General features: G+C 43.5%; 1 protein-coding gene across 3 annotated transcripts; it reads right to left on the bottom strand.

Annotated features, from left to right (window-relative positions):
- Positions 1-2,088: 2,088 nt before the first annotated feature.
- LOC144533134 (endoribonuclease ZC3H12A-like) lies at positions 2,089-13,709 on the bottom strand. 3 transcript variants are annotated; one of them, XM_078274307.1, is made up of 6 exons: positions 13,521-13,709; positions 12,032-12,490; positions 9,272-9,411; positions 6,000-6,234; positions 5,092-5,198; positions 2,089-3,435 (listed from the first exon to the last, which is right to left on the bottom strand). In XM_078274307.1, exons 2-6 carry the CDS (start codon positions 12,325-12,327, stop codon positions 2,516-2,518), a joined length of 1,698 nt encoding a protein of 565 aa, XP_078130433.1. In that variant the 5' UTR covers positions 12,328-12,490; positions 13,521-13,709; the 3' UTR covers positions 2,089-2,515. The 3 variants fall into 3 exon arrangements, with proteins under 3 accessions (XP_078130433.1, XP_078130431.1, XP_078130432.1); XM_078274305.1 differs by having other exon boundaries at positions 12,032-12,430; XM_078274306.1 differs by lacking the exon at positions 13,521-13,709 and having other exon boundaries at positions 12,032-12,765.
- Positions 13,710-13,930: the final 221 nt, after the last annotated feature.

Genomic DNA, 13,930 nt, shown 5'->3' with positions numbered 1-13,930 from the left:
CATAATTTGGATATCTAAAGTGTTTTTTTGATTTTAGCTGGGAAAACTGTCTTTGTAACAGATAAGTTATTTGTAAAAATAATTAAAAAAATCTATTCAGATTTGTTGGGGGTTTGTCTTTGTAATGCTGATGCTTGTATCCACTAGATGGCAGAAGAGACCAACATATGTCATGACATGGAGGTATTAACACTTACAGTTTTTCTCAATTGCTAAAACACTAAATCCCATTGGCTGAACAAAGTTCTCAGTTGCCTGAACTCATTTAGATAACTGTGCAGTCTGTTGTCAATACCTTAGACCATTTCACATGGTAAAACTCTAAACACATTCTCATCAAACGACGTGAGAGGACGAGTGCGTATGTGAGGTTTCAGGGCTGGATACGGCACACAAGAGGCTTCTTCCCCCGTTGCCTCAGGAGGGACAATGTTGCTTGTGATGTGGACAAAGTGCCGTGGCCTGACCCCGCCCAAAGACGAGAAGAAGCACATTAATCACATGTTTACTCCTTTGATTTTTGTCCCTTATTGTATACTGTAGTACAGTGCATTGTAGGCTGTATACTGTACAATGAACACATTGTATGGCCCTGAAGATTGTGCTTTCCATTTGTTACGTACTGTACAGTACTGACTGCTCAATAGATTTTGACTGGTTGCAGGTTCATATCAACAAAGTACAAGCATTACAGTATCACAGAGACAAAGTACAAGTGTGTGAGCTGCAGGGTACAGTACTGTAAAAATAGGGGTACGAGGAGGAGGAAGAACAAAACAAATTGCAAAGCAGAGTAGTAATTTCTGATCAGTTTTGAGCTACTATGATGGAGGAGTCCGAGGTTTTGGAAATAGTGCTTGAAGATGAGGTTTTGTGTTTAATGTTTTCAGAAAATGGAGCAAGGTTTCAGAAATTGTGTTTTAGCAATTGAGAAAAACGGTAATGTTCCCAAATCTTTACACTGGCATAATATTAGTAAGGGATCTAAACTAATGGAGCATACATGGTTATGGTGTCCTAGCAGGAAAACTGCAGCTGGAACTAATAGTTAACAATGAGTGCAGGGCTGGCTCACTGAGACACAACAGAATTGTACTATTATTGCTGTTATCCATTTTGCTTGTGTTTTTCCATTTATGACCAGTCAACATGTCTCCTGTGAACAAGTTATATTACTCTATGTTAATAACATAGCATAATAATAAGCATCCTAATAAGTTAGTTTTTTGTTTGTTCAGTTTTTTTTTTCCTTCTCCTTTTGGGTATTTTCTGCCTTTATTAATAGCTGCATAACAGTAGAGTGATGGAGGAAAAGCTGCAACTAAGATCTGCCAGACAAGAAGCAGGGACGTTGCAGCCCCCCCCGACTCCTGACGGTTTGAACCAACAGAGAGCTCTGAAGCAGTGCTTTTCTGCCCTGTTGCTTTAAAGCTGGACTGTAAGAAACTCAGTTTGCTGCTATACCGTCTAACTTGGTCTGGTATGACCAGAAGATTAGGGTGGCTAATGTTAGCATACCTAAGATATATATAATAGTGTGTATAGTGGATCTATTACTTCATGCGTCTTCTCTACCTTTGCTTCTGTTTTCGCTTTTGCCATATCCATGATTTGTCTCTTATGGCTGCTGTTAAGAAAAAGTGACAGTCTCATTTTAAGGGATTAATCTGGTGTTACTCTTCGCTTTTTTGTCAACAGCATTTTAGCCATGTATTAATACATTGTATACATACAAACAGATGGTAGCTGTATGGTGTAGGAAGAAATGGATGTTAACTGAAATATCTCGAAAACCATCCAATACTACCCCTAGTGGTCAGGATATCTGCTGCTGTTTTATAGTGACTTTTTGTTGTTGTTGAAAAAACTAAAACTCATGCAAATCCCCCAAATGTATGCAGGAAATGCAGTAATAAATCACTGGACTGCCCTTTTTAAATGTTACCTAAAAAATAACCAAAAATTGCTGCTCCACTGGCCCAGAGCTCCCAGCATGTTGCAGCAGGTATTTGGTTGTGATAATGAAATACCTGCTGTGTCATTACTGAATGCGCAGAGCAAGAGTTCATCATTGACAAATATCCAGAATGATTTGAGTGCTTTTATTTCACAGGAACTGCAAAAACAGAATTCATATAAAAACAGATCAATGACATTCAAGTACAGAATAGTATAATAGAGTTCCTCACTTTGAGGCAACATGAGAAAACAACACATGCTGCTTTAATAAAACATTTCCACTGCTACATTAAGTAGCATGTACAGAGTGTAGTGCATTGCACTTTTATACCAAAGAAATAGCATTCAGTCTGCTACGTGTTTAAGACTTCATCAGATCGAGTCACTTTTTTTTTTATGATTCGGGCTTAGGTTGGATGTGTTCGAGCAAGATAGTTTTGCCACAGTATGGTTCGTAATAGTTAAGAGAAGTAGAAATGTTCATTTCTTTTCACTTTGCCTCTGGGATGAGAAGATGTGGACTCAGTTTGAGTCAAAACTAAGAGTTCTTTTTTATCTAGAAGGAGATGTGGCTCGTCCTGTAGCTCTGGATGAGAGAGATCAGTTTGGACATGTCTGAGATGTGTGGGTAAGCATTCATGACTTGCTCCACCGTGCTCTGAGGGAAGAGGGTGCTCAGCTGGCTCCTTACGCCCTTCCTCTGCTCGCCGGACGGGCTCTTGTCTCTTCTCTGCGCCCACGGGTCCCTTGGTAAGCTGTGGCTCTGTCTGTTGGAATGCTGTCTCAAGTACTGCTTCTCTGAAAAATGGCCAGGATGCTCCCTGTTATGTGGAGGCAGAGCTGGGCAGGAGTTCCATGCTGGGTGGAGGTGGTGGGACACCCTTGTGTCGTGGTGACCACACCCGCAATGGCTGCACATGGGGTGTTCACAGGGCACTGAACCGTTGTGATGAGAGTAGTAGCCTCCTCCGACCAGGCAGGGCCTCTGGGTGTTCCCGCCAAAGGACCCTGAGAGGGAGTAGTCGTCGTGGCTCAGGCTGCAGCTGGCCAATCCGCTGCTGTAGCTGTAGGGAGGACACTCCATGCTGTAGGGCGCATCCTGAATGTAGAACCTGGACGTGGAGCTCTCCATGGAGCCGAAGGCCTCGTCCACATCGGGGCTCGGGCAGAAATGGAGGCTGGTGTTTGGTTGGCTTCTCGGGCTGCTGGTGTCTCTGTGATACATGAACTGCTCGTTGGGTGAAGCCCTGAGGGATTGATCCTCTATGCTCAGAGGCGGAGGGGTGGATGAAGTGTATCTGGCCGCCGGCTGATACACAGCTGGGCAGCAGTGGGTGTCCTGCAGGCTCGGTTTGGGCGAGAAGTTCTTGGCTCTGTCTCTCAGAGCCCTCAGTTCATCGGCCACAGACAGCTGTGATTGGTTGGCCCGCTCTGGGTGGTAGAATTTGCACTTGACTCCATAAGTACACTTTTTTCCTAAAGGAAAGAAAGAAGAGATTAATTATGGGCTCCACAGCTGTAAACCTGTATCACTTTTCTGAAAACTGACAGCTGTGCACGATGTTATTTTTGAAAACGGAGAGGGTGAAATGCCCGTTTATGAAAATAGCCGGCCACGTGTAAACGTAGCCCATTTCTCAATTGTCTGAATGCGCTTTAAAAAAAAAAAATTCTCTAAAATCTCTAAACCAAAGAATATTATGCTGTGTTAAAATCAGTTTCAATGAAGGCGGATAGAAACTTTTAGAGTCTACAAAGACATAAAACAAGGACAGAGATTTCCACACAGTTTAGAACATCAGCCTCAGCTGTGCTTTGTGTTTAGTGCTAATTAGCAAATGTTAGCATGCTAACACGCTAAACTAAGATGCTCATGGTGAACATTATACCTGCTAAACATCAGAATGTTCATTGTGAGCATGCTGACACTAGGCACCGCTGTGCTTTAGGCTAAAAGTGCAGCCTTGCGGGATCATCTCTATGTTCTCAGGGTCCTCATTGGAAAGGTTTGGTAAGGGCTACCTTCGCAGTTCAAATTAAAAAAGAAAAACGAAGGGAGATGGACGTTTCAAATGCAGTTTGAATGGTAAACATTTGTTCAGCCACTGTTGAGAAAAGTCAAGGAAACTGTTGAGGGCGTAGGTTTCAAGGAGCTTAACATCAGTAGGCTGCAGTAGTCTCGCATTGCCAGACCTATCTCCACAGAGATGTGTCAACACTGGAAAATGGTCTGGCTACACCGCTTATCTATTCTGGAACCGCTCTGGCTTGTTTGTTCACAATCACAACATCCTGGGTGGCACTAAGCCCTGGATGCAGCGATGGAGCTCTTGCAAAAATAGAGGGGAGGGACATCCGGTGCTGTTGAGCCAGACTAGTAGTCTATAAGCTGTAGGTGATTTTTAACAACTGACACAGGGAAACATAGACACAAACAAACAACATCTGACCTCAGGGAAAAAAGCATTGCTGAGAACATTAAATCGTTTGAAAGGTGGGTCTCCTTAATGTGTCATATTAAGAGGATATACAAAGATACGCTCCCCGGCCTCGTAAAGCTGCTATGGCTGTAGACTCTTCTTTCCAAATGAACCACAGGTGGGTTAGTCTATATCGAAGACGTTTCATTTTCGGGATTGTTCCCGAGGTTCTGCCAGATTCTGCCCTACTTTGTAGTGATCCATTATCTGTTCAAAACATGTTCTATTAAAGAAAAGGTAGAAAATAAATATTTGTGTGTGCTGTAAAGTGGTTAGAAAAAATGAAATCGGAATCGGCCAAAATCGGTATCGGCTGGCCTAACTCAAAGAAAATCGGAAGTCGGAATCGGCCTAGAAAGTTGTAATCGGTGCATCTCTAGTTTAAAGAAATGCCAATAAACCAGAGCACGTTTTTCTCCTATCCAGGAATGTTGTGTGAACTAGCCAGACCCTCCCTCCGCAGCGCTGTGGACATACTGTAGGTCTGGCAATGCGAGACTACAGGTAGATTCATTGGTATGTAAAATGCATTCAGGTACTACATCTAAACGCTGGTTGTTATTGTGCTGTTTTAATCCCCCGTGAGAGCACAAGGAAGTGTAACCTGAGCAGCTGTATGTGTCACTGGGTGAAACAAAAAGAGTAAACCAACCGTAAGGACAATGCTGCAGCTTGTTGTCTGGAGTCCACGGCTTCTTCTGCAGAAAATCATCAATGGTGGGACCATTTCTACCCAGAGGATCGTCTGGAGGCATGAACCTGCACCAGCACAGAGACACAGTTAGGATCAGGTGTTAAATGCATGGGGTTATGTTGTGGGAAAGGGAACCTTCTCTCTAACCTTCTCTGGGTCCTATTTTAACGATCTAAGCGCACGGCGAGAAAGCGCCTGGCGCAGGTGCATTTAGGGTGTGTCCAAATCCATTTTGCTAGTTTGACGGTGAAAAAAAGGGTCCGTGCGCAAGGCGCATGGTTCTAAAGGGTTGTACTTAGTGTCTTCACTAATTCATAGGTGTGTTTTGGGGCGTAACATGTAATAAACCAATCAGAGATCATCTCCCATTCCCTTTAAAAGCCAGGCGCGTTTGCACCTTGGCGCATTGCTGTTATGATGGAGGATTCCCACCTTAATATTTTTCTTCTTTTTTTTTAAATATTTTTTGCATAGTGTGTGTGCGCTGTGCACGAGCCTAGGCGCATTTGACTAATTCACTGTTAAAATAATGAAATGCTGCGCTATTGACTTTAGAACAGGTTTTTGTTAGTCAATGACGTGATCACTTCCCGCTGCCTCAAGATAGCAATACGCCAAGAACGCACCTGAACACACCTCCCTGTAAGACCAGCACGCCCATGGGCGCAAAGATGGGCGCAGGTGCACTTGCTATTTAAACGACGCGGGCGCTGGACGGGAACTTGACAACTGCCTCGGTCTTAAACTAGCAAAGACACTTGCGTTGGGCTTTGCGCTGCGCTGGGTGCATGATAGGACCCTTAGTGTGCAGAAGAGGTTCCTCTTACACGCTCTGTATGGTGGCCTACAGCCATCATCGGTCTTACTTGTCATTAGCGAAGGTGTACATCAGCAGCCTCTCTTCTATGAACTTCTTCCACTGGGGATTCTCCGTCTGCAAGTCACGGTAGTTGTCGTTGGACACGATGATGCCGTCTGAGTCGAAGGCCAGCTTGACGATGTAGCGGTCGTCGTAGCACACCACCCTCTTACCGTTCACGCAGCGAGACGGCGTGTACACCAGGATCTTCCTCCTCTCCAGCTCATGGAGAATATGTTGATCTAGGAAAACACACGGGAACAGCGTTGTTTTATCATTATTATAAGGCTTATTATCAGCTGAAGGCAATGCAACCACCTGGTCCATCTTTTAATTGTTTTTAATGTGCATGTTATTTAAGATGTTTTATTGAGTTTTGGACATTGCTCTTGTTTAATTAAAATAGATTTTATTTAATTTTACTAATAATTACTTAATCTCAACAATTGGGTAGAAAACGAAATAACGTTAAAAACACAAATATGTTGCTGTGTGGAACCATTAAAAGGTTGATATACGAGTGTGTCCCAGCATCATGTTCCTTAACCAGAATGTAACAGTCAACATTATAACCATGGAAACATTAATGTAAGAAAAACAAGTATGTTCTGGTGCTCGCTGAATGGTTTCCATTGTTCCTCGCCAGGGAACGTGTTCTGAGGCCGGTGTGCGGCGTGTTGCAGCCCGTACAAACTGTTATTTTGATTATCTTATATCCTTGTTGAGATAGTGAGAGTTTTACACCATGATCATAAAAGGTATGAAACAAACGGCACTTGGCACTGAGAATGCTTCCTTGTAAACTGCTGATGATCACTTTCAGGAAAGAAGCTATTTTAGGTTGAGTTGATTCAACATGAACAAAAGATTGGATTTCAGTTTTGCTGGTAACACTTCCTCATTGTTTTAGAAGTTCCCATTAACAGTTTGAACCATTGGATGGACTCCATGTGAATCAGCATAAGGATTCATGTGTCCTTCCAAAGTCTTAGTTTCAGACTGATGTTACCTAAAAACACCATACATGTACATGTACATGTACTGACTGGACTTTGTTCAGCTTGATGGTGAGATATTCCTCAGGCCATAACTACAATGACAGAACTATGGGAGCTGATGATGTCATTCCATATCCAACTCGAGTTCAAGCTAATCAATATTTATTGTATTAACAATAGGTTCAATCACTGTGTATTGTGAGCAGTTTCCCTTAGCAATGCTGCTCCATGTCTGCTGGGTGTGTGAATAGTCAATTGCTTGCTAACATAAAATGGAAGCGACATCATCGATGTGTTGGGTAAAGCAGCAAGATGGAGATCTGTTCAGTGTGTCTCCGAGCTGATAAAGACCACACTATATAATTTACAAAGACCAAACAATTCCAGTAATTCCCCCAAGAGCAAGCAATCAGTGCAACAGTGGCCTTTTAAGGCTCTGACTCACCAACCCGACGGCCGACCATCGGCAGAAAAGGCAGTCGGACTGATCAGTCGGCTCCCGTCTCCCCGAAAAAGTGCCTCAGAACACACCGAAGTGACGCCGACTTGAGCGTACGTTCTGCGCGTGCGCGAGACGTAATACGTCTCCATAACAGCAGGCGGCGCTAATCTGTATTGTCGCCCAAAAAATGAAAACCGGAAATGACAGAACATCTCTCTAGACCTAGTAAACACAGAGCACGCTGTCGTCAGTCATTGTTATCATCAGCATGATCGTTGTTGTCATTACTGGCTTAACGGAAGAAAATACGATGGCTAGTAATAAGAAGATATTGGCGGTTTTCTCGTGCACTGATTCGCTAGTCAAGGGCTAGCACTCCACCAATCAGATTGGTCATGGAGTCCGACTGCCCACTGGCAGATTCAACATGTCAAATCGGCCAAAATGAACGCAGACTGACGACAGCACAGAACACACCGAACAGACTCGAGTCACCAACCTCGCCAGACTGTCCGACGGCCGATAATTGGGTTGGTGTGTCAGCGCCTTTTGGCAGAAACCTGGGACAGACCCAGGCTCTTGGTAGGCGGTGTCTGACGGGGCCAGTTGGGGGTGCGATGAACAGTGGCAATAATAGTCACAATAAAGATAATGGAACTATGACTAGAAATAGTAGTTGTAGTAGTTCAGGGCGTAGCGGGGCACTGCGAAGCGTAGCAGGGTGTAGCAGGGCGCACAGCTGCAACCATGATTTAGGTGCCACCCTAACAAAGAGACGATGAATAGAGTTGCTGTCTTTGTCTTTGAAGATTTGAGTGTCAGTTGGTCCATAAATTCTGGTTGGTCCTGATCAGCAGTGCCTAAATACGTTGTTGTTGTGTTCGTTGTGTGGCACTACTTCCTCGACCTTGTGTCTTGTGTCTCTCGAGTCTTGTGCTACCACATTGACTGACACATTAATTCATGCCTGTCATAATACAATATAACATCACAGTTGGGTGAGATCAGACTCAAGTCTTACAAGGAAGAAGAAGAAAAAGTACCACAGGAATTCATCCAGTTGATGGCATTTTTTGTTAACTCCTCTTTCATGTTTTATGTAAAGCACTATGAATTGCCTTGTTGCTGAAATGTGCTACACAAATAAAGCTGGCCTTTCAGGTCCTCAGGCAGAGACCCAGACTAAGATCCAGGCCCAGTGGAGGGGTGTGGTGGGGGGGCCTTCAGTTACTGCTGTCCTGCTCTCTAGGAACAACAGGCCTAATGACCTGAGGTCCGTCACAACTGTGTCTACATTCAATAGCAAATTCAAAACCTTTTTATTTTCTCATGCATTTGTTTAGTGTGTGTGTGTGTGTGTGTGTGTGTGTGTGTGTGTGTGTGTGTGAATTTGTATGGTCGCACTTGTATGTCTTGTTTTTTATTTTGTTAAGATCATTTTTGGGCATTATAGGCCTTTATTTGATAGGACAGCTTAGACATGATAGGGGAGAGAGAGGTGGGAATGACATGCGGCAAAGGGCCGCAGGTCGGAACCGAACCCACGGCCGCTGCGGTAAGGACTGAGCATCTGTATATGGGCGCACGCTTTACCAGGTGGGCTACCCAAGGGGCCGAGTGTAGTTTGTTTTTGTTGTGTATTCTTATTTCTATTCATGCTTTGTTTTAATGTGTATGCTGTTTTTTAATGTAAAGCACTTTGGGTTTACGTGTAATGAAAGGTGCTACACAAATGAAATTGACATTGACATTTAACTGACCTCACAGCATGTCAGTGAATGAGTGAATGAGTGAATGAGTGAATGAGTGAATGAGTGCCTCTTCAGATCAGTCAGGTACCTGTGATCGGAGCCTCGGGCCGCGGCTGCTCCTTCCTCCAGAGGGGGATGAAGACGGTGATGTCTCGCAGCCCTTTGTCCCAGAACCAGTTCACTGCCAGCTGGAGGCCCTGACACGAAAACACCTTCTTGTCGCCATGGCTACAAAGACACAAAAGCCAGAGTTGACAATAAAAACAAAAAAAAATAGCTTCTTCTTTTGTGTTTCTGTGCACGCTATGCACACACACACATCTCTTCTCCCTTTTTTCAGGAAGTTGACGGTTTCGCAAGGTGAGCTGAGAGTTCTCTAAAAGCACAGAGAAGCGAAACTGTTCACGTGCTCCTACGTCTCAAGGCGTAACCGTAAAAGAGTTGTTTTTACTGTAACTTGCAAAACAGTGGCAACACTTTTAAATTGAGAAATGACGCAAGTAAAGAAGAAAAAACATTTGCTGGTGTCATCACATCACCCTGATCATAACGTATCAAAGCTTCTGATCAGTGAACATGTCCTCAAAGCTTGGTCAATATGTCCTGGATGTATGGTGTAAAAAATGGCTTTAATACCACTTTTGAAAATGTTACATCCCGAAGGCAAGATTAACATTTCATACAGCAGTTTTACACATCTTCCTTTATGTGATAAGAACGTGAGCCTCTGTTCATTTTCACCCTGAAACATTTCCCTAAACTAGACCATGAGAATTCAATTCAAGGAATAAATGATCTGCTATCTGTAACAGGTTCACCAGCTGTTCTCTGAAACTCAAACACACTGTAACATTCCCAGGATGTACTCAAGAGCTACTTAAGTGAACTGGATTGTTTTGCCTACAGGAGAAAGTAAAATGTGTTTTTTGTGTCATTCATTAGGAGTCTTTGGCTATGTTGATCAGTCTCCACCAACTGCTGAGAGAAAGATCTGTCTGTTTAGCTGCTAAATGCTCCACTATGTTCACCCGCTGGTCTCTAACTGTGTCTGTCTGCTGTTTGCTGCAGAGCTGGGACTGCACAGTGGGTTTAACAGCTTCCTGCTGAGAGACTGAACCAAACTGAATAGCTGTAAAACCAAAACAATGATCTGAAAAGGCAGAATGCGTCATAGAGCTGAGAGGATGTGCAAATCGTGTTAGTATGAGTGTTATGTGTTGTCTTCCCGTCGACCATGCTACTTTTTGTTTTTTGTCACTTTTTTCAACGTTGTTGTCACTTTTTTCTCAACGTTCTTTTATGATTGTTTCTCTCCAAATGCTATTAAATTGAATAAAACACTGAAATTCAATGAAACTGAACTTAGTGTCTTCTGATCATTTGTTTTACTTGTGGGGGGGGGGTCAGTGAAAAATGATGTTGACTTGCATTATGGGAAATGTGGGAACCAACATTTTTGGAGGTTGAGCTATACTAGGGCCTTTAAGTCAGCATATCTCAACGTTTTCCAACTTAATACTGAATCACTGCAGTGGCCCTTCAATAACGGAATAAACCAGTGATGGGCAGCGGTGGTACACAGGGTCACAGCAGATCAGGTGAGCTAACTGTGAGTAACTCTGACATACAGGGAAACAGATAAAGAGTCCCACTCCCACACAGCCTCTGACTTTCATGCCTGAGACTGGACTACAGTCTATACTGTCGTAAGTCCTGCCTCACCTGGGAACAAAGGTGTGATTGTAAATACTTTGCCCACTCAAACACTCACTGCATGTCCCTACTGGAATATGGGTTGTGAAAGCATTGCTATTTTGTTTTCCGTTAGCATTGTATACCCTCCTCCTACCTGTCATGTTATTTGTTGGAGTACATTTTGACTCAGAACTTCCTTGTTACCAATTTAGGTCAGGTAAAGGTGGCAACCTTGAGATCATGAGGCAGGAATGTCACTCCAATAGAGCGTCACACATATTGCAAGTCATGCTAGATAAGAGTATCATCTTGAACTGATGTAGTCTGATGGGAAATTAATGAATATGTCACTCTGCCCTTCTTGAATTGAGTGAACAAAAAAGAAAAGAGAAGACTAAGGCATGCATCACGTTTTCACGTGTGCTGCAATCAAATTTGTGAAGTGAAACAAGATTTGACAGAAATACTATACAAACAAAAAAATTAAACTTAACACTAAAATAGTGCAGTTCTTTTTCAGTTTTTTTTAAGTCAAATACAAAAAACAACAAGAACAAAAACAAATAACATTGATGATTCCACACGACGCGCTTTGCAAGTTCAACAAAAGATCGGATCTCTAGTTTAATTGAATTTGGGGTGTTTTGTTACATGTTTTAGCATTTGAAAAAGAAATTGAAACATTTCAAAACAGTATCCCAACTGAACGTTGACATATACCAGTCTGTGATTAGCCTTCCTTTATTTAATTAGTCTAAATAGTTCATCATTTCTGCTTTTTTAACTCAAGGATTAGGTATAATTTCCTATAAATTAGGTTTATTGACCATGAATTCCAAAAATAAGTGTAAAACTAGTGGTGTTTATACATGGTAGTGAAAAGAAGTGTAAAACAGCAACCAAAAAAAGCGCCAAAATCATTGAAAAAAACACCAAAAGTCTCAAAAAAAGGGACAAAAGTCCCAATTTTTTAGTTTTGGCCCAGGAGGACGACAAGTACATGGCCCAATGGAAGACAACACAAGGGTTAAGAGAGTAACATTTTGAATGACTGCAGAGTTAGCAAAGTGATATTGGTACTTTTACTTCTTTCAGCACTGCACCTGGATATGAACATACAAAAGCATTGTCAATGATAGAAGTACTAACTCACCTCATGGCCACGTTGCTTCCATCTATAACCACAGGTCTGAAGCCAGCGACTGGCTCTCTGTCCGGTCCCGGTCTGGGTTGACTGGGACCAGGGCTGCAGCCCCTGGACACCAGCTTGGGACTGTTTGGGCGACTTGTGTTGCTGCGAGTGTGGCAGGTCTTGATCAGCTCCTCCAGGATGTCGTTGGTCTGGGCGTCTTGGTGGAGGCTCTCCAGCACTCTCAGGATGTCACTGTGAGAGTACCCCAACTTGAGAAATCGCTCCACTTTGGCGTGCTGCTGCTGCTGCTGGTCCATTATAGACGTGTGTTTCCTCTCTGGATTCTCAGGGCTGTCTGGCTGGCTGGGGAATCCTCTTCGCCTCCTTATTCTGGCTCGTCAGCGTCTCCACGGCAACGCCCTGTGTTTTCAAGAGGTTGGCAGGTGTCAAAAATGGGGATGGAGGCAGAGTTAACCTCCACTGTAAACACAGGAAGCACAGCTGCGGTCACACAGGGGGTTTTGGGACCAGTTGGTTGAGGTTTGGCGCCTCGCTGATTGAATCTGCTCTGGTTACCACAACCTCATGACTGCCAACGCAAGCACAACAGCGGCTGATGTCATGCTGGAGAAGAAAGCCCCCGTCACACACACCCAGAGAGGAAGCTGAGGGTCACACTGACCTTGTTCTAGCTTTACCTCCAGCATCACTGAGGTCAGTTACCAAAAACAAACATGAATGGAACTGATGGGAGTGTTAATGCTGCGAGCCTCGCCCCATTCCGCATGTTCTTATTGCTCCTTGTGGAAACCCCCCCCCCCCATGAACTTCACTGATGTATTTTGACAGTGAAGACGGTTGAATGACTCAAGCCCACTTCTTCCACTTTTGCTCCCACCCAGCAGATCAAAACCTGAACAAACGTCTCACACAGTATTAGACCTGAAAGAATGAAAACATTAAACCACTGTAACGGTGATTCAGAAGGTGTGTCGAGTTTAAAAAAAGAAAGAAAAACAAAAGCTCCTTGATTACAGATAAAACATATCGGCCATACCTTCATCTTCCTTTGTACAAGCTGTTCAATCATCGCTATGCATAATATGCATTTGATGTGTCTTGACAGTTGAAGTATGAGGAAAAGACATGTTTTTTTTTTTTTTTCATCTGAGACATCCTCCACTGTGCATGGGGCTTGGCTCTGCACAGGCTTGCTACAACCTGCACCGAACCACTTCCTTTGCTACCGACTTGACATTCAGTTTATTGACAAAGCCCCGAGACTTAAGTTTTCCTCTGAAACTAACAAGAGTATCTATCCATCTCTGAGTGATTGTCCTTACAAACTCCAGCAAACTTTGCCCTTTGCAACGCTGCGTACTCAAGTCAGCACACCACAGTCTCTCACAATCTGGAACGCAAGTCTGAACAAGACAACAAGAATTCACATACAACACAAACAGAATAGATACATTGTCACAGGACTCAAGTTGTCCCATTCTGTACTTACACTTTAAACCAGTGGTGGATCGGAGCCTGAGTCTCTCCTGCTGTCGCTGTGTGTGAGCTGCTCTCAGTCACTCAGTGCTCTTATTACTCACAAGAGGAAGTGTCTGCTCGCTGCTGAGAAAAAACAAAAAGAACGCTCTGTAAATGTGTGATCACTACTTCCTCATCAGGAGTCAGGGCTGTATTGAGCCTGAGGGATTCATTTCTCTTCTCCCTTGTGTTGAGCGCTTCCTGTGGCGAGCTGAAATAAATGCTGACAGTCTGTGACAAAGCATATTAAGCCCCAGGAAGCAAGCCGAGGTCAGACTGTTTCATCCAGTCACACTTTTTGTTATAATTCCTGTTTTAGTTCATGCTGTCACAGCAAGGGGAGACAGCCGCTTGTGTCAACAAGGTTTTTTACACTTTTTG

The sequence above is a fragment of the Sander vitreus genome, chromosome 18, assembly GCF_031162955.1.
Source record: "Sander vitreus isolate 19-12246 chromosome 18, sanVit1, whole genome shotgun sequence".
In the NCBI taxonomy this organism is placed as follows: domain Eukaryota; kingdom Metazoa; phylum Chordata; class Actinopteri; order Perciformes; family Percidae; genus Sander; species Sander vitreus.
Note: the sequence above shows the minus strand (reverse complement) of the source record. Positions and strands in the feature narration are given on the sequence as shown.

Excerpts from the sequence above, each read along its gene's own strand:
- LOC144533134 (XM_078274307.1), bottom strand. The coding sequence starts at position 12,327 with ATGGACCAGCAGCAGCAGCAGCACGCCAAAGTGGAGCGATTTCTCAAG. Across the intron at positions 6,235-9,271 it reads GCCCGAGGCTCCGATCACAG|ATCAACATATTCTCCATGAG; the intron begins GTACCTGACTGA and ends GTGTTTTCCTAG. Across the intron at positions 3,436-5,091 it reads GCTGCAGCATTGTCCTTACG|GAAAAAAGTGTACTTATGGA; the intron begins GTTGGTTTACTC and ends TCTTTCCTTTAG.